Genomic DNA, 20,148 nt, shown 5'->3' on the forward strand with positions numbered 1-20,148 from the left:
GAAGAATACTGAAAAGAGGAAGAAGACAAGAAACCGGATAATGGTCGCTTCAAACTTTGCCCTAATCATGGTTTTGCTTAGGTATATTCTTTTCTAGAGCTTCCCTGGGGGCTCAGGCAGTAAAGAATCTGCCTGCAATGCAGGAGACCTGGGTTCAATCCCTGGGTTGGGAAGATCCCCTGGAGAAGGGAAAGGCTACCCACTCCAGTATTCTTGCCTGGAGAATCCCTATGGACAGAGAAACCTGGCAGGCTATAGTCCATGGAATCGCAGAGTCAAACACGAGTGAGCCACACACACACACACACACACACACACACACACACACCCTTTTCTAATCTACTTCACTCTCTCCCAAGAATATAACTGTTAATTCTTTAAAAACTTTTTTTCAGGACATTCATCTCTTATATTTTGGTAATACATTCTTGATGTTTCACTGTTTCTGATATTCATTCATTCAATAAATGTATAGTTTGAGGCCTGACTATGTAGGACTTTAGGCACTCTGTAGGACTCCTTAGGGAAAAGTCTATACATTCCCTGCTCATGAGCCTATTCTCTAGTGTGGGAGACACACCATTAACAAGTAATCAAAGAAGATAACATGGTGAGTGATGGATGATCTAACGGTGATCAGTGAGATTCCAGAACTGAGAATAACTGACAGCAGTTCTGCTGGGCTGGTGGTGCAGGCATGGCTTTGGAGGGGGAGGCTGAGGAAGATTCTGATCTATATTTACTTCCTTAACAGTTGGCACCTGGTGGGAGTGAGCATCTTTCATTCCCTACTACAATTATTTGAATTGTTCCCACTTGGGTGGAGGGTCGGCATGTGTGGCATGGCCTGACATGACTGATTAGAAGTGGCAGAGAGTGCCTACTGGCTCTTCCTCTTTTTGTGTTCTGGCCCTACTACCCTGCTCTGGGAGCCCCCAGTGAAAGTGAAAATGTTAGTAGCTCAGTTGTGTCTTTGCGACCCTATGGACTGTAGCCTGCCAGGCTCCTCTTTCTTGGTAGCCATTTCCTTCTCTAGGGGATCTTCCCAACCCAGGGATCAAACCTGGGTCTTCTGCAATTGTGGGCAGATTGTTTACCGTCTGAGCTGCCTGGGAAGCCTGGGTGCCCCAACACCACACTTAATGGTTTCTGTTTTTCCCTTCCTGATCGCCTCTCTTCCTCCTTAAAGCTTCTGAATTAACCTTACTCCTTAGTCTCTTTGCTGCTTAAACTGAAGTCTACACACCAGCAGCATCATTATCAATTGGCAGCTTGTTGCAAAGGCAGAATCCCAGACTTGCTGAATAGGAATCCGCACTTAGCAACATCGCCAGTGCTTTCTCCACTCACTCAAGTTTGAGAAATCCTCGTTCAGAGCTATGCTTCTCATTGGTCTGTGAAGGCCCTTCTCTGGTTATTTACTCATTTATTCCCCTTTATTCCAAAGCCCATTCCTACCCTTTCACCCAACAGAGATAGTCCCTTTAATCTGTTTAAGAACTGGCCTTAGCAGATGAACAACAAGGTCCTACACAGGAAACTATACTCAATATCCTATGATAAACCATAGTGGAAAAGAATATGTATAACTGAACATTTTGCTGTACAACAGAAATTAACACAACACTGTAAATCAACTACACTTCAATAAAATTTTTAAAAAAGAATTGGCCTTAAGCCTACACTTTTAAACCTAAAGACTGTTATTATGAGAGCATATATGTATTTTCAATGTACATAAATGTTATTGTACTAGAAATATTATCACTTCCTACATTTTAGTCACTAATATGTATTTAAGATTTAATTACATTGTTGTATAGATCAAGTTCACTGTCCTAATGATTTCATAGCATTTTATTAGCATCCACTATGTTTTACTTACTATTTGCCCATGATGGGCAGCTAGGTGGCCTTGAACTTACCATTACCCCAAATAACACATGTGTCCCCTTGCAGTCTTGTCCAAAGTTTCTCTGGGCCATACATGCTCAGGAGTGGGATTGCTGGGTCCTGGGGTATACATATACGTAATTTCACAAAATTCTTCCAGATTGTTCTCCAGATTATTTGTCCCTGTTTACCATAGCCACTGGGCTTCCCTGGTGGCTCAGCTGGTAAAGAATCCACCTGCAATGTGGGAGACCTGGGTTTGATCCCTGGGTTGGGAAGATCCCCTGGAGAAGGGAAAGGCTACCCACTCCAATATTCTGGCCTGGAGAATTCCATGGACTTTATAGTCCATGGGGTCACAAAGAGTTGGACACAACTGAGTGTCTTTCCCTTTCATCATTGCATCAATAGCATCACATCTCTCTAATAGCTGCCTTTCAGAGGGATGTAAGATGGTGTAATATCATAGCTTTAATTTGCATTTATCTGACTACTAGTAAATCTGAGCATTTTTGTGTCTTTTTGTTAGTCATTCATTTATTCAACCAAAAATTACCCTGAGTGCCTATTATGTTCCTGGCACCAAGGTAAAGCATCCCTTCTTGATTTTATACTGGATCTCATGTCTTTTTTTTTGGATCAGTTTGTATGAGTTCATCATATATATACATATTAATGCCTTGTCAGTTTTAACAACACAAAAACCTGCTCCCCACATGAATCTATCTGCTGTCTGCTGTCTGCTATCTCATTGACCAGATAGCCTTATTTTGATGAGGTCAAGAAATTTTCTGGCCTCTTCTATTAAGATTCTCTGGGCTTCCCAAGTGGCGCTAGTGGTAAAGAATCTGCCTGCCAATGCGGGAGACAGAAGAACCTCAAGTTTGATCTCTGGGTTGGGAAGATCCCCTGGAGGAGAGAGCATGGCTACCCATTCAAGTATTCTTGCCTGGAGAATCCATGGACAGCAGAGCCTGGAGGGCAACAGTCCATAGGGTTGCAAAAAGTTGGACACGACTGAAGTGACTTAGCACTCAGGCACACACATTACAACCTCTTGGAGAAGGAAATGGCAATCTACTCCAGTATTCTTGCCTGGAAAATCCCATGGACAGAGGAGCCTAGCAGGCTACAGTCCATGGGGTTGCAAAAAGTCAGACACGCCTGAGCAGGCACGCACACACATTATGCAATATTACAACGACAGTCTCTTGGATTTTGTTCTATTAGGAGTAGTTTTAGCATTTACATTTAGGACTTCATTCCATCTGGAGTCCACCATTCTACATGGTACAAAGTAGTAATCTAACTTTATTTTTCTCTATGTAGTGAACTTGTTCTCCTGACACAGGTTTTCCTTTGCTCGCAGGGTTTCATCATTCAACCTAAGAGATCTCAGCCTTGAATCTATTCTGGGAACCAAGATGAGTCAGAGGTTTGCAAACAGTTGCATTTAGAAAATGTCCCTGTGAAATCTGAAACTGGGCAACTCCAATGTTGACTGCTTTGCAGAAAGGTTTGACTTGTGGTTAATGTTATGTGGAGTAGCTGGAGCCAGAGGCTTGACAGCAACGGACAGGTGCTGGTGGAGAGATGTTTCTCCTACAAGGTGAGGGCTTGTGAAGAGGACTTACAAACCAAGAGCAAGGCTGAAATTTACCATAAATGTTGGAATACTACCAGGGGGATTGTCTAGTATCATACATCCAAATTTGCACACTCCTAAAATGTAAGCTTTGAAATTTGGACATGATTTAAAAGTATTAGGGGGCAATGTAGCTAGAGTTTCAAGCATGAGTCCTGGGAGGTCAAGAACACTGGGTTCAAATCCTGGCTTGGTCACTTACCAGCTGTTTGACCTTGGGCAGATTATTCCTCTCAGGGATTTAACATGAGATCATCCTTATAAAGCACTTAGCTCAGGGCCAATATGTACTAGGCATTCAATGAACAAAGACAATAGAAATGCTTATTACATAACAGACTCTGCATTCTGGGGAATACAAAGAATAAACAAACTCTGACCCCTCAGGGGTGTACGATCTAACACAGGGATGAGATAAACTACAAAAATAATTATACCATAAGAGAAAAGCTCAAAGTTTGCTCTAAGAGCATTACAATTTGTAATCAAAGAAAAGAATGGCATACAAATCTGGGGGCTGGGGCTGGGACTAGGATTAGGGGCTGGAAAAAAGTTTCATGGAAGGACTTGGCTTTGGGGAAATGTCTAGACCAATGAGCAAAGGCTCCTGCAACAGAGTGCCCATAGGGCTAGAGTATAGATTAACGGTAAGAGGAAGGCCTGTTGGGTTGTGTCATGGAGACCTTGAAGGCTGAAATGGGGTTGGATTTAACCTGGTAGACAGAGAAGATGCTCTGCTCTGAGCTGTGCATTGAGGATTAAACAGGAGTGGCTGCTGAGTGGATTGCAACCAGAGGGGAGTGTGGTGCGGGAGGATGGTATGGTCTGAATGGGGGCATGGGCACTGGGAGTGACAGGTAGGGAGCAAACAACAGGCCTATGATGGAAGAATCCACAGGACTCCTAAGGCAACCTCTTCCCCAACAGCCACTTTCTTCCTACCAGCTCTCCTTCCCTTAAAACTATGCCTGGATTTCCTTTCTCTCATTTAGCTGATAGATAACCTCACCTATGGCCCCCTTTGTATCTCAAAATGTTTCTTTTGTTCCTTCTTTTCTTTTTTCCTGCCTGTTTCCTCCCCTCCTTTCCTCCGAGGCCGCCCTTTCTACTGGTGTTCTTGACGCTGCCTTTCCTTCTTCACATGGAATTTCCACCAAGGACTTCCTGTCCCTCCTCCTCATGTCTTCCTGCAGGTCGCCCCTGGCTCACTCCTGCTTACAAATGTGCCAGGTGTCTCTCAGGCTGGAAGAGCTTCCCTTGGGTCTGTTTCTCTTCTCAAGTGATAACTTCAATTTCTCTCCTACCCTAAGCCTCCAGGTTTCTCCAGAGAGGGTTCCCTCCAAGTCAGCCTTCACCACCTTCACCCCTCAGCCTTCCAAAGCGAGCCCCCACCTCCACAAACACTGCAGAGCCACCAAGGACATCTTTGAGGCCAAATCCAATTTTTTTTTTCTCAGCCTTCTATCCACGAGGCTCTGCTGAGTGATAACCCCCTTTTCCCTATGCCACCTTCCCCCACTGTTCTCTGTACGTGACTTGGCAAACAAAGCTCCTGAACCTCTCTTTTCCTAGCTTTTCCCTCCCACCCTCTTTTATCCCTGCCCTGCAACAAGGCACTGGGAGTGAGCAATCTTTTCCTATACAAGTCAAAGGAGAAAATTTTATATAAACATGTATATGTTATCCACCCTCTGGAGTCAGGCCCCAGCTAGGATCCTCCTGCTCTGGGTGCTATAGGCCCACAGAATAAGATTGAAAGCTAGAGTCAGAAGCAAAGGGAAATTGTATTCTTTGATCAGAGCATGGGGAGGTAAGGGCTCCTGCTCCAGAGCACAGCTCTCCCGGTGGGCAAGGCAGTTTTATAGGGTCCTGACACTGGAGAGAGGAGAGGAGAGGTAGGGGTAGAGTTCTCATTAGGAAGGCACAGCTGTGCTGTTTCAGATTGCGGTGCTCACTTGGTGTCTCTGCACAAGCCCTGCCACCATCATGCACAGTGGTTCTGGGCTGTGCACTCCTATCGCGTGTGCCAGATGCAAGCTCTTTGTCTGTGGCCCTCCATAGGCAAGTGAAGCTAGGCTAAGCTAGCTTAAGTTAAAGAACAGGTTAGACAGTATCACCTAGATTCCATCTTGTTTTTCTTGGGGATTCCAGTGGGGTTTTGCTGGTGACAAGTATATTTATTTTATATAAACTTAAATATATATTTATGTATATAAAGGATTCCCTGTTGGCTCAGATGGTTTGCCTGCAAAGCGGGAGACAGGAGTTCGATCCCTGCATCAGGAAAATCACCTGGAGAAGGAAATGTCTACCCACTCCAGTATTCTTGCGTGGCAAATCCCAAGGATGGAGGAGCCCGGTAGGGCTACAGTCCATAGGGTTACAAAGAGTCGGACACAACTGAGTTTATATATAAATATATATATATAAACTTAAATATATAAATAACTTTAAAATATCCATCTCTGTCTATTTATACTCCATTTAATAGAATAATAATCAGTTAGAAAATGGGCACTTTATTATGGCCCCTAAAACATATCATCAAGACATAATTGCAAATAGGTAGCAATATGGAGGCAGCCTTTCAATCTTTCTTGCAATTATGCCAAGGGCTAAAGTTAGGCTCATTCTTTTGTTTTCCCTCTGAAACATTAGTGTCTAACCATGATTTAACTGCCACCTCCCTGTGAGGAATTTCCAATATCTCCACCCCTGACCCTCTTCTTAAACTATAGACCCCCCAGTCCCAATGTCCTGATAGTACCTCAAGCTGAACCTGTCTCAACAGAACTCATTCATCTTCCTCCCTCATCCTACTGAAACTGCCACTCTTTTTTCTTTCCATCTTCTTAGGCTTCAAGATCTGTGTAGCAGCAAAGAGCATTATTGTGAAATTATATAGTGATAAATACAGTATTGTTAGTGCTGTAAGAATGTTTTTAGAATATGTGGCTGTAGACTTTTAACAAATATGACAGTGAGTGGAATATATATTTTTTAAAACAGCAACACAGAAATTGATGAGTCATTTAAGTTTAGAAAATCCAAATAAATAATATTCTCTAAAAATAATGCATGATAAACCTAATACAATTCTTTTTACAATGTAAATAGAATTCTGATAAGTTGGGGAGAATTATGTCTTTCTTCCTTATATTTTTAATAAATGAAATAGTAATTGATGACAACAATCAACCTTGACTAAGAACCTTTTATGTATCAGAATTGAATAGCAGGCCTTCTTGCATTCTAGGATTTTATAGATCTTCTGGAATTTCATTCATTAGCACATTGATAAAAAAAAAAACTAAGTGATGAAGCAGTAGTTAAGTTATCAGTGAGAAAAAAAAGAGAAATGTTCAGGGATTTTCATATTATTTGTAAAGTCACTCTATTGGCTTGAGTTTATAAAATTTATAAACAGCCTATGTATGACATGTTTCACTTTGACAAAAGGAGATGAAATAATCCTAAATTATTCTATGAAATTCTATTAAAAGTTTGATCTATAATAGTCTTATAAGAAGCAATTAGTAAGAGTCCATAAAGAGTTCAGTTCATTTCAGTCACTCAGTCATGTCTGATTCTTGGTGACCCCATGGACTGCAGCACGCCAGTCCATCACCAACTCCGGGAGTTTACCCAAACTCATGTCCATTGAGTCAGTGATGCCATCCAACCATCTCATCCTCTGTCGTCCCCTTCTCCTCCTGCCCTCAATCTTTCCCAGCATCAGGGTCTTTTCCAATGAGTCAGCTCTCCGCATCAGATGGCCAAAGTATTGGAGTTTCAGCTTCAACATCAGTCCTTCCAATGAACACTCAGGACTGATTTCCTTTAGGATGGACTGGTTGGATCTCCTTGCAGTCCAAGGGACTCTCAAAAGTCTTCTCCAACACCACAGTTCAAAAGCATCAATTCTTCTGCGCTCAGCTTTCTTTATAATCCAACTCTCACATCCATACATGACTGCTGGAAAAACCAAAGCTTTGACTAGATGGTCCTTTGTTGGCAAAGTAATGTCTCTGCTTTTTAATATGCTATCTAGGTTGGCCATAACTTTCCTTCCAAGGAGTAAGCGTCTTTTAATTTCATGGCTCCAGTCACCATCTGCAGTGATTTTGGAGCCCCCCCCAAATAGTCAGCCACTGTTTCTATTGTTTCCCCATCTATTTGCCATGAAGTGATGGGAACGAATGCCATGATCTTAGCTTTCTGAATGTTGAGCTTTAAGCCAACTTTTTCACTCTCCTCTTTCACTTTCATCAAGAGGCTCTTTAGTTCTTCTTCACTTTCTGCCATAAGGGTGGTGTCATCTGCATATCTGAGATTATTGATATTTCTCCTGGCAATCTTGATTCCAGCTTGTGCTTCATCCAGCCCAGCGTTTCTCATGATGTACTCTGCATATAAGTTAAATAAGCAGAGTGACAATATACACCCTTGACATACTCCTTTTCCTATTTGGAACCAGTCTGTTGTTCCATGTCCAGTTCTAACTGTTGCTTCTTGACCTGCATACAGATTTCTCAGGAGGCAGGTCAGGTGATCTGGTATTCCCATCTGTTGGAGAATTTTCCCACAGTTTATTGTGATCCACACAGTCAAAGGCTTTGGCATAGTCAATGAAGCAGAAATAGATGTTTCTGGAACTCTCTTGCTTTTTCGATGATCCAGCGGATGTTGGCAATTTGATTTCTGGTTCCTCTGCCTTTTCTAAAACCAATTTGAACATCTGGAAGTTCACAGTTCACATATTGCTGAAGCCTTGCTTGGAGAATTTGGCGGGGGGTGGGGGGCGGTTGGGGGGATGGGAAGGGTGGCACTCACTTTGGAGAGAAGAATTTTGAAGGTGTTTTGAAGAAAGAAGCAGACTTTGCTACTGCCTTCTTTGAGAGGGGGTGAAAAGGAGAAATGCAGTTGCCATTTACCGAGATGAGGAAGTCAGGGCAAGTAGTGGGTCTAGGGGTGTTAGATTTGAGTGAACTGGGTTTGAGACGTCTGCTAGCATAGCATCCTGGGGGCTCCCCAGGTGGCCCTAGTGGTAAAGAACGGGTCTGCCAGTGCAGGAGGCATAAGGGACACTGGTTCGATCCCTGGGCGGGAAAGACCCCCTGGAGGAGGGCATGGCAACCCACTCCAGTATTCTTGCCTGGAGAATCCCATGGACAGAGGAGCCTGGCAGCTACAGTCCATAGGGTGGCAAGGAGTCGGACACAACTGAATGACAGCATGCAGCACTAGCGAGGAGCTTGGATTGGTGTGGCCCCCTTCCTCAGCTTTCCTCTCCCCTCTCCGTTTTGATGGCACGGGCTGTGATCTGTGTGCGCCAAGGCACCAGCACCTGTAACTACTAGCTGAGTCTCGCGGCCCTCAGGCGCTGCTATCGGCTTGAGCCTGGGGCGCGTTTGAATGATGTTTTATAAGAGCCACGTGTTAGTAATTATTTCAAGGCAGCTGTCTGCCAGCTGTAGCCTTGGTAGTTGGGTGTGGACTTGTGTGAAAAGTGAAAGTCACTCAGTCGTGTCCGACTCTTTGCAACCCCATGGACTGTACAGTCTATGGAATTCTCCAGGCCAGAATACTGGAATGGGTAGCCTTTCCCTTACTCCAGGGGATCTTCCCAACCCAGGGATCGAAGCCAGGCCTCTCGCATTGCAGGCAGAGTCCTTACCAGCTGAGCCACACTTGCGTAGGTCAAGGAAAAGGCTCACTCTGCAGATACAAACATGGGAACCAATGGCTTGTAGTCAGTGTGTGAAGCCATCAGGTCAGCAGAGGTGTGAATTTAGGAAGAAATGTGTATAACTTAGTTCCATGATCCTTGGTCTGTATGCATTTGTCTATGCATACATTAAATTTCTGGCACACCGACAGCGCTTAATAAAGACGGTTGCTTTTTTTTTTTTTTTAATTAATAAAGCCATCTGTAGAGGCTTGCCTCTGGGCAACCTCCCGTCCGGCCAGGAAGGCACGCATTTTGTGACAACCACGCACCCTAAAAGAAACCGGGTAAGAAAAAATGACTGGATGCCGTAGACGTGACGGGTATATATAATGGAAGGGTGTCAGTCCAACACTTTTCTTTTACAGGAGAGGAGGCGGAGGCTCGGGGAGGTGAAGCGCAGCTAACTGGAGGCAGAATGAAGCTTCCACCGCGCCCGCTGTACTCCGGGTCTTCCCCACCCCACCCGACCAAGCTGCCTCTTCCATCCTAGCCCCAGCCCCGCTGGTCCGAGACATAACACAGCCTCTCCCGATTCTAAGTTCCTGGAAGCGCCGGCCTCTATGCGGCCGCACTGCTACTGTTTGTGAGGAGATGCCCGGCTCAGAGAGTCGGGCCTGACCGCCGCGGGAGCCGGAAGGGAAAGCGGCGGGGCAGGCGCGGGTTTGCGCGCTGGAGCAGTGCGCCCTTGGGTTCTTTGCGCATGCAGGAGGCACTTGGAACTCGGCGCCGTGTGCTCCCAGCCGCCGGCAACTGGCGGGGTCGAAAGGCAGGGAGAAGGAGGGCGCTCGCGGGTCCGCCGCGCCGGAGCCTGGGCTGCAGCCCCGGGGCGGGGAGCGGGGCGGGGCTGGGAAAGTTGAGTCTTAGTGGCGGAGGGCTGGGCTCCGCGCGGCAGCGCCCGCCACCGGGGGGACCGTAAAAGGTTGGAGCGGGCTGGGGAGGTGTGGCTCTTCCTGCGTGACCTGAGCCCCCGTCTCGGTCGCCGTCGTCTCCCGCAGCCGCGGCCTCTCAGTCATGGGCGCCGTCTGGTCCGCCCTGCTGGTCGGAGGGGGTCTGGCCGGAGCGCTTTTCGTTTGGCTGCTGCGGGACTCGGGAAAGGAGGGGAATGCGGAGCAGAGGAAGGACGCCCCCCCAAGGGAGGCTGCGGCTCCGGGCGGAGATCAGGGCGGTGGCGGCGGCGGACTGAGCCCCGGACCTTCTGCCAAACCAGGTATTCTTCCTCCTGTGTCTCCTGGGCAGATCTGCCAGGGGGCTTTGAAGTTCCTCGGGGGAGCGGGAGGGATCCACCTGGAGCTTTTCTAGCAGTCCTTTTCCGGGGACTAGCTTCCTCTACTCGGATCGCGACCCTCGCCGCGCTCCGCATTTTCTCCGGCTGGTGCGCACGCTCGGGGCGGGGTGCTCGCCCCCGCCGAGGCCCTGAAGATGCCCAGACGGTTTGTCAAGGGGCGCGCCCCACCGAGTCGCTGCGCTTGGCTCCTGCCCCTGCTCCTCCGGCGAGGATGGGCTCCTCCGCTCGGCGGCGCTTGGTGCAGTGCAGACGGCTGCAGCGGCGGCGCCCCTTCCGGGCCTTCGGAAAGGGGTGCTTAGGGTTAAGAGATCCTCCGACCCTCCCGCGTCTATCTCAGCAGGGACACTGTCTCATCTCAGTCCCAATCCCATAGCCTCATGTCCTCCTATCCCTTACCCCAGGGAAGAACCGCGTTTGGGAACACCGGAGCACTGACCACCCCCACTCTCTGGACGCCTCTCTCAGGGAGGCAAAGTTCAGGCTGGAGTCTGGCCATGAAGGCCTCGGCTAAAACCCTGGGGCGGCTCGCTGGCAGCAGATTTCGGAGCCGTCCGCCCTCCCCCATGCTCACTGGAGCAGGGCACGATTGTCTAAAACCCCAGGGAAGAGGCACACTTAGTAGGGGCCCCAACTCCGAGGAACAGAATTGACATCTAGGTTTAGACGTCTGCGCTTTAGACCCCATGTGCTGGGCAAATAAGAGACTGGGCAGAAAAACTTACCTTCCAGCGCCCTCCCTTGGCAAGCTGCCCATCCCTGGATTCCAGCCTAGTGAAAATGACATCTGTAAACTTTATTTTTAGTGGAGTGGTGTTCATGTGTAGCCACTTGATAAATCTGCCTCTCTGTCTTTCCTGCAGAGAGCTCATTGGTCTTCTTTTCCCTGAAAGCCAGCTTCCTGTTTCAGGTAGAGAGATTGGGAATTCAGAGTAATTTTTGTTTATGCCTCACTTCCAACCCCACCATTCAGTTCAGTTCAGTTCAGTCGCTCAGTCATGTCTGACTCTTTGTGACCCCAGGAATTGCAGCACACCAGGCCTCCCTGTCCATCGCCAACTCCCGGAGTTCACTCAGACGCACGTCCATCAAGTCAGTGATGCCATCCAGCCATCTCATCCTCTTTAGCCCCCTTCTCCTCCTGCCCCCAACCCCTCGCAGCATCAGAGTCTTTTCCAATGAGTCAACTATTAAAAAGAGACAATTAAACAAGATCTCCCTCTTCCCATTCCCATCCCCCATCTACACTGATTGAATGGCTCTGGAGATCTTGTAGGAAGCTCTTTGGACTATCAATGAGGTGGCCAAGCAGTAAGCTGAGTTTTCGGCTGTGCCTCAGTCGTGTCCGACTCTTTGTGACATCCATGGACTGTAGCCAGCCAGCCAGCCTTCTCTGTCCATGGAACTTCCTAGGCAAGAATACTGGAGTGGCTTGCCGTTTCCTTCTCCAGGGGATCTTCTCAACCCAGGGATTGAACCTGGGTCTACCACATTGCTGGAGAAGGCAATGGCAACCCACTACAGTACTCTTGCCTGGAAAATCCCATGGACGGAGGAACCTGGTAGGCTACAGTCCATGGGGTCTGGAAGAGTTGGACACGACTGAGGGCCTTCACTTTCACTTTTCACTTTCACGCATTGGAAAAGGAAATGGCAACCCACTCCAGTATTCTTGCCAGGAGAATCCCAGGGACAGAGGAGCCTAGTGGGCTGCCGTCTGTGGGGTCGCACAGAGTCGGATACGACTGAAGCAACTTAGCAGCAGCAGGAGCTACCACATTGCAGGCAGATTCTTTACCTTCTGAGCCACCAGGGAAGTTACTTTAACTAAACAGCCTGTGTTTTGTTGAAGAGGCTCCTAATGTACACGGAGCTGGCAAGGAGAATCCAGTCCTGTCCCCCCACCTCCACCCCTTGCCCAGGGATGCACTGCTGTCCTTCATATTCTGCCAGAGTGACAGCTGCTGCTGGCCTGTCCACACTATGATCACCAATGCCTGACCCACATACAGTCCCTGGGAGGGAAGGCGTGCTCTTCTGGTTTGCAGGGTAACTGTGTAGCTCTTCATCACACAGGCTGGACAGCATTTTTTGATGATAGGAGCCAAACAACTTGACTTGAGTGCATGCCAGTATGGCCTGCACTGCAGAGATCCAGGACCACGACAGGGTTACACGTCCGCCTCTACAGCTTGCCATCTTGTTTACACTCTTGTGCTGGTATACTGGCACTCCTGGATACGCCGTTCATTATTGGATGTGCTTTGCCTAGTTGCTCAGTCACGTCTGATTCTTTGTGACCCCAGTGGACTGTAGCCTGCCAGGTTCCTCTGTCCAAGGGATTCTCCAGGCAAGAATACTGGAGTGGGTTGCCATGCCCTCCTCCAGGGGATCTTCCTCACCCAGGGATTGAACCTGGGTCTCTTGCATTGCAGGCAGATTCTTTACCATCTGAGCCACCAGGGAAGCCCCTTGTTATTGGATATGTGTGTTCTTAGAGCATGATGTTAGGAATGCACTAGGTAATTAAGTACTTGATTTTAATAGAGACAAATTTTGTGAACTGCAGATAGATTAGTAGTGGAGTCTTTAATAACTAAGCCTATTTCCTCAACCTAACTTACTAAACTGCCCAAACACTATTACATTTTTCCTTTTTTTTTTTTTTTTTAAGAGCATCTTCAAGAAAGCAACGGATGTTTGGTTTCTGAGACCAAAGGTCCCGGTGACCTGCCGGGAGCAGCATGGAGACAGCAGAGTCCTTCTGGAGAAGCTGGTAACCCTGACAGTTCAAGAGCGCATGTTCCTTCTGGCCCGTTTCCAGACACGGAATCTCTACCTACCTCTGAGACTGGTAACTCTGACGTTTCAAGACACGAAAGCCTTGGATCTCCTATAGGAGAACGGGGATTGCAAAAAGGCCAAGAGACACCTTCCAAAGCAGTTCCATGTTTGGCAGAGAAGTTTCCCTCCAGCAACCTGCTCCTGGGCAGAGCGAAAGAAGTGAGCCCTGCACAGCCGGACAGTCAGACCCGGGCTGACCATGAGGACTGGGAGATGGTGTCTCGGCACTCGTCCTGGGGAGATGTTGGTTTGGGTGATGGTCTTGGGTCTCCAGTGTTAAGCTCTAAGCAGGGAAAGGACTGGGACAGAAGCATGCTGGTGGAAACAAGAGGTCAGAAAGAGCGTCGTCAAGTTAGTGTCAGGTTCCAGGTCCATTATATCACAAGTGCGGGTGTGCAGTTCATCGCCATAACTGGAGACCACGAGAGTCTTGGGAGATGGAACGCTTACATCCCACTCCAGTGCGGCAGGGATGGGTTCTGGTCTCGTTCTGTGTCCCTGCCGGCAGACACGGTGGTGGAGTGGAAGTTTGTGGTGGTAGAGAATGGAGAAGTTGCTCGTTGGGAAGAATGCAGCAATAGATTCTTGGAGACTGGTCATGAGGATAAAGTGGTTCACAGGTGGTGGGGGATTCACTGAATCGCTTTGACAAACGGCCAAGGGGCTATGGGAGAACATGGAAGGGGCTAAGGTCATGGAGCACCTGGAATAGTTTAAAGTGAAGGAAGTCTAACTTCAAATCTAACCCCTCAGACTTGTTTCAAATTTGCTAGTGGCTTTTGTCTAATGTGTAGATAGTGCTTCCAGTGAGCATGGCATTTCCTGTGGCATTGCTGGATGGATTTATGCTGATCCATCATTACTTTAGGGCTTGGTTGTCTTGGGGAGTGGCTTGGCTAAGTGTGCAGTGGTCAGGGAGCACAGAAACCAACTTAACTGTGCAGGGTTTAGACTTGAGCCTTTCAGTGATTCTTAGACCAGGGGAGTAAAACAAGCCTTATTCAAAAAGAGCAGATTTCCTACTGGTACAGCTGGAGAAATGCTCTCTTACACATTTTATATTTAAAAATCATTAGCACCATATGGAACTGTGATGAGAAAATATCTGGTCACTAGATGTGATTAGCCAGAGTATGAAGCATTGCGTTAAGACTTCCCAATGGTTTTTTTTTTTTTTTTTTTTGCTTGGTTTTACTTGCCATGTATGGTTTGAAAGTAGCAAGTATGTTTTTGTCTTAATGATCAAAGGCTGGTGTAGAAACAGGGGCCTAATCAGTCTTTTACTGGGAGCAGTCCAAGAGGAAAGAGAAGAGGAAGGGGTTATGGTGGATGCTGAGCAAGGTGGCCTGATTGATGCCTCTTAGAGGGCTGGGGGCTATGGCACAGCCCACTCGAGGGTGGGGCGCCCCATCATTTCCTGGAAGGGCCTTTGGAGGACTGTCTTGCCCCATTGCTCGTCTCACAGCAGATTTGGGCTCACAGATGGATGGTCCCACAGCAATCATTTCACTGTCTTCCCTCTTCATGTCGGTGACGATCTTGGGTAACAAAGCTGTAACAGGAGAGTGATACAGAAATACATCTTTGCCCTGGGAAGAAACAACCTTTTAAACTTTGCCATTATAACTGAAAAAAAATAATAAAACCTGAGTTTAGTATCTTTATTAAATGTCTAAATTATTTGTATAAGTCTTGGTACCATAACCGATTAGATGTAAAATAAAATACTAATATTTTTCTTCACTGACGACACAGAAAAAAGGGCAAACATCAAGAGGCATATATACTGTTCTCTTCCCTTTAAAGCTTTAGAATATTTCTTTTAAAACTTTGCCTTTGTTTGGGAGGATATTATGCATGCCTGTACTTGAAAATTCTATGTTAAAACAACTTTTTATTAAGTGTAATATTTATTGGCAAAACAACATTTAATCCTGGATGGTCTTTGCTACAAAGAGCATAAACTCAACTGAAAATAGTGTTAGAAAGTGCTTCAGTAACTTTTTTGGCTCAGAATACTTTTCCTTTAATACACACACACACACACTTTTTTTTTTTTTTTTTTTTACAAACTTCATAATGGAACTTTATATTCCTTCCAGTCAGGTCTTCAGAAGACACTGACTTTTACTACATAGAATACCCAAGCATTTCTATTAGGTAAAGTTAAAAGTAGAACAATTTATAGTAAAAACCTGTTGAGAGTTCTGTCACTAGCTATTTTATCATTATCTGAAGTAAAAATCTTTCAGTAAAGCCAGTTGATTTAAGAGAGACATATTAATGCTAAATTTTACATTTTTGAAACTCATTTAAAATCAGATGTGCTTAGAGGCAGAAGTGGGAGGGCCGTGGGAAGACTTGGCATCTGCACTTATCAGGCTGATCCATCACAGGCCCCACAGCGCTTAAGCCCTGCTCACTAAACAGCAGTGGGCGCTCCTGGCTGGAGGGCTGCTTTCCCTGCAGATCATCACCCAGGCCTCTGTCCTGTGGCTCCTCTGTCCCCTTGGACCTCCCTCTCCTCTGTAACCAGTCCGTGGAAAGGGAAATAAAAGACTCCACTAGACCTCAGGGCCAGAAGCTGCCCCAGACAGCTGTGTCCTGGTGTCATTACTGAGGCCCGGTCAGGCGGCTCTGTGTAGATTGGAGGGGGCAGGGGGTTGCTGGGAACAGAGCCATTAGCAGGGCCGCAGTTTCTCAGGGACGTCTGTACTAGGGAAGGGGAACGCAGGCTTTGTTTTTTTTTTGGACAGGCTGGCTTCTGTAAATTGTTTCTGTTGTCCCTGACACAATTTAAACATTTTTGTATCTGTTCTGGTCTCCTTTCATTGGGTTCCCATCCTGTAGCATAATAAATACATTTGGTCTTTGTTCCTGATAATTTTGTTCCTGATAAATTTCTGGAGAGATGGCAGTATCTTCTGTTATTCATTATGCGGCCCCTTAGACAATGCCTGAGTTTCTGCTAGTGAGGTGACTTAGGTGGGGCCCCTAGACAGCCTCAGGTCAGGGCTGGCCACCAGAGAGACCAAGTGGGATCGCAGGCTTGCCACTTTCAGCCCTACACACCAACCTCCAGTCTGGGGAGGGGGCCAGAGATGAAGCTCTGGAGACACTCTTGAATGATGGCACTTAATGAGCTTCTGGGTGGGAGGATCCATCAAGGGGCTGGGAGCCCTGAGGGCACGGAAGTGCCACACCCCCATCCGTGTCTTGCTCTGTGCACCTGTCCTTTGCCTGTTCCTGAGTTACTCCTTTATAATAAACCATAATAGTTAAGTAAAGCAGTTTCCTGACTTCTGTGATCAGTTCTAGCAAATTATTGAAACTTTAGAGGGGGATGCAGGAACTCCCCAATTTATAGCCAGTCAAAAACTACAGGTGGCCCAGGACTTGCAATAAAGTGGGGGCCGTCTTGTAGGTTGTTGTTGGTTAGTTGCTGTGTTCAGCTCTTTTGCAACCTCATGGACTGTAGCCCACCAGGGTCCTCTGTCCATGGGATTTCCCAGGCAAGAATCCTGGAGTGGGTTGCCATTTCTTTCTCCAGGGCATCTTCCTGACCCAGGTATCGAACTCACATTTCCTGCACTGGCAGGCAGATTCTTTATTGCTGGGCCACCTGGGAAGCCCTAGTCTTGAGGGACTGGGCTCTTAAGTCTGTAGAATCGGACACTAACTCCAGGTAGTTAGTGTCAGAATTGAACTGACTCACAGACACCCAGTTGGTGTCCACAGAGAACTGGGTATTGGTGTTGGAAAATATTTCACATACAAACCCCACTCATTTATGAAACACTACTTAAAGCAGACTGAATCCATTCGATCTACAGAAGTTACCCACTGGCTGAAGAATAGCGAGCCTTTTCTCTCTTTCCTTCTAGTTATTAATATGCAAAAAGAAACTTCTCCAAAAGTTTTGATTACAGGCCCCAATGTTCTGTTCTGTGATAACACTCACTGATATTGACAGAACACCGAGTTCAGGGTCACAGAAGGAATCCAGTCAAGACCTTGGAGTTTGTCCTTCTGTCTGGGCATTATACCCCATCTTTTACTTTCATGTAAAAAGAAAATTTTAAGCTGAAAAAAATTGCCTCAGCACCTGTAAAGATAATAATTTAAAAAAAAAGGAATTATTTCAACACACTGGTATTAGCATGGATTGATACCTGTAAGGTACATTCACATCTAGCTAGTACTGCTTTAAGTTTTACTAAGAGAGCATTCAAGAATAGTTTATTTTAAAATAGAGCTTACAGGACAGGACAGGATATCTTTTATTAAATTTTCACATAAAAAGAAAAAAGTACACAGGGCATTAATTATAAGTAACACCACAATTAATTGGGCATCATCTCTCTGTAAAGAATAGGCAAGCAATGTATCATTTTAGTAACATTTTTTCCTGGTCTTTCACTTTCTGTATTCTCTTTTCTTGATTTCTGATCATTGAAGACATTGCTGAAAATGTTGATAAAACAACGTTAGAAAAGCAACATATACTCAGGCTTTAAATACACACTTCTATTATGTATTTCTTAAAAGGTCAGCTTGCTACCATAGAAAAGATACATGCGGAGCTCAAAAAGTTCTTAAAAACTGCAAAGTAGCGCATTTTTTAAAAAGACTTTAATTATGAAACAGAGCTGAGGGTAAATCTTTGCTCTTTTAGTTGTTTTCAATGAACATGATAGGGAATTCCCTGATGGTCCAATGGTTAGGATGCTGTGCTTTCACTGCCAAGGGTATGGGTTCAATTCCCGGTCAGGGAGGCAGCACTGTGTGGCCAAATAAATAATAACATGATAATTATTGTTCCAGAAGTAATACACACTAACTGTAAATAATCTGAACACCTCAGAAGGGTACATAGAGAGATAAAAATCATTCTTTGTTTTTATTCCCTCAGTGTATTGAACCTCCTTCTCCCTAGGTCATCACTATAAACATTTTAGTGAATATCTTCACAAGTACATACGCACACACACACACAGAAGTTTTCTTCTTTACAAAAATGGCAATGTGGTATAAATCATTCTGCAGCTTGTTTTCATTCACTTAAAATGTCAATATCTTTCCAGTTCAGCTCATGTTTTGTTATGACAGCACAGTATTACATTGTGTGGATGTACCAACATGTTAATAAATAAACTTTTTAAAGTTGCTTCCTTATTTTTGCTTATAAACACTGCTATAAGAAATACTTCTGTAAATAGACTTGTGTGTGTGCAACTTTTCTTGCAGAATAAATTGCTGGAAGTGGAGTTTCTGGGCCAGAGAATACATGTACTTTAAATTTTGATAAATGTTCCCCACATTCTCTCCAAAATATGTTTCATAATTTCCAAGAGACATGTCACCCAGACAATGCATCCAATAAAAAGATTAGAAAAAAATTTTTTAACAAATATGACATGTTTTCCACTTGGATTATTACATGGTAGGATTAGTCAGAGAGTCAGAAATATAAGTCAAAGTGTGAATAAAAATGGGGCCAATAAGATAAGGAATCTTCCTCTAAAAAGTTATGATAAACTTAAAATCAAATGTTTTTCTTTATGTTTATATACACAGACATCTGGAGTTATCAAAAAGAATTTGTTGATTTTCTTTAGTAACAATTTAGCTTTTAATACATTAAAAGTGTGAATTTTGGGGTCAAAAATTGCAGAGATACACTACTCATTGTGTGACTTAGAACTTATTGGCTGTGATCTTCAGCTTCCTCCTTACCTAATGACAAGATATTAGCATGCACCTCCCAGTGTTGTGAAGCTCACAAACAAGACACTGCATACAGGGCCTGGCACACAGCGCCTGGCACACAGCTGATAATTGCTCAATAAATGCTAATAACAACTATTATTATAATAAGGTTACATTTATTTTTACACGATTTTTTGAAAGTTATTATCTTCATCTGGCAAGATTGTATTATTTTCTAGAGATGAAATAAGAATAACATGTATACTCCAAAATTAATTTCTCTCTGACAAAAATCTCCTGGATTCATGGATTTATATCAGGAAATCATAAAACATGATCGCCTCCTGAATTCATAGGAATATCCACTTAGAATTCATGTCCCAAAAGTTGTCTATCATCTGTAGAATACAATTTCTCGTTCAAATAGCTCTAGTTTATGTAGATATATGGAAGTCCACATTTAGACATAGTTTATCTTTATTTATTTAGTGATTCATTGGGTGGCACAGTCTGCCCATGGTAATTCAAATCTTCTATAAGGGTAAATACTGTTGTTTTGTTTTCTGGCTATTAACTGCCACCTTATGCTCGCTACTGTCATACAAATGTTCATCTACAGACCTGAAAGGACAAGAAAGACAGTGTATGGTAAAGTGTCATGTGAACTCAGCCACTCAGAACATATGTCCTGCGGAGGGCTGGTCAGCAATATTAGCGTCCCTATTAGATGAAAGAGGAGGGCTAAAGCGACCTGTCCAAGGTCACACTGTTAATCCAGGCATTAGTCGTGGTGAAGACTCTTACATTCTGACTGAGGTTTCTGAATTGCCTGTTGTGTATCCTTTTCAGTGGATCTACAGTTAAGAGGCTTAACCTGAAAGGAAGGCTGAGTATTCTTTTGAGCTAGGATGATCTCTCCAAAAACGTGCCCCGTACCTTGGTTCTTCATCTGTAAATCTTCTACCAGAGTTTGCAAGCTTTCCAGTCTGGTTTGGAGCTTCCTGCATGTCTTTCCGGTTGTTTCTATTGGCTGAGACTGTGAAG

At 45.2% G+C, this 20,148-nt stretch overlaps 2 protein-coding genes across 28 annotated transcripts in view; one reads left to right on the forward strand and one right to left on the reverse strand.

Annotated features, from left to right (window-relative positions):
- The first annotated feature begins 10,209 nt into the window (after positions 1 to 10,209).
- On the forward strand, positions 10,210 to 18,570 carry STBD1 (starch binding domain 1). The gene is made up of 2 exons (XM_004009927.6): positions 10,210 to 10,476; positions 13,226 to 18,570. The coding sequence occupies exons 1-2, from the start codon at positions 10,281 to 10,283 to the stop codon at positions 14,032 to 14,034; spliced, it is 1,005 nt and encodes a 334-aa protein (XP_004009976.1). The 5' UTR covers positions 10,210 to 10,280; the 3' UTR covers positions 14,035 to 18,570.
- Positions 17,652 to 20,148, reverse strand: part of CCDC158 (coiled-coil domain containing 158) — a 78,429-nt gene continuing 75,932 nt past the window's right edge. For 13 of the 27 annotated variants that reach the window (XM_060417265.1, XM_060417281.1, XM_060417268.1 and 10 more), the window contains one exon: positions 17,652 to 20,148. In XM_060417265.1, the coding sequence (XP_060273248.1) occupies positions 19,886 to 20,148 (263 nt within the window). In that variant the 3' untranslated portion in view covers positions 17,652 to 19,885. The other 14 variants (XM_060417287.1, XM_060417284.1, XM_060417286.1 and 11 more) reach the window with 4 other exon arrangements.

This window comes from Ovis aries, chromosome 6 (genome assembly GCF_016772045.2).
Source record: "Ovis aries strain OAR_USU_Benz2616 breed Rambouillet chromosome 6, ARS-UI_Ramb_v3.0, whole genome shotgun sequence".
Classification (NCBI taxonomy): domain Eukaryota; kingdom Metazoa; phylum Chordata; class Mammalia; order Artiodactyla; family Bovidae; genus Ovis; species Ovis aries.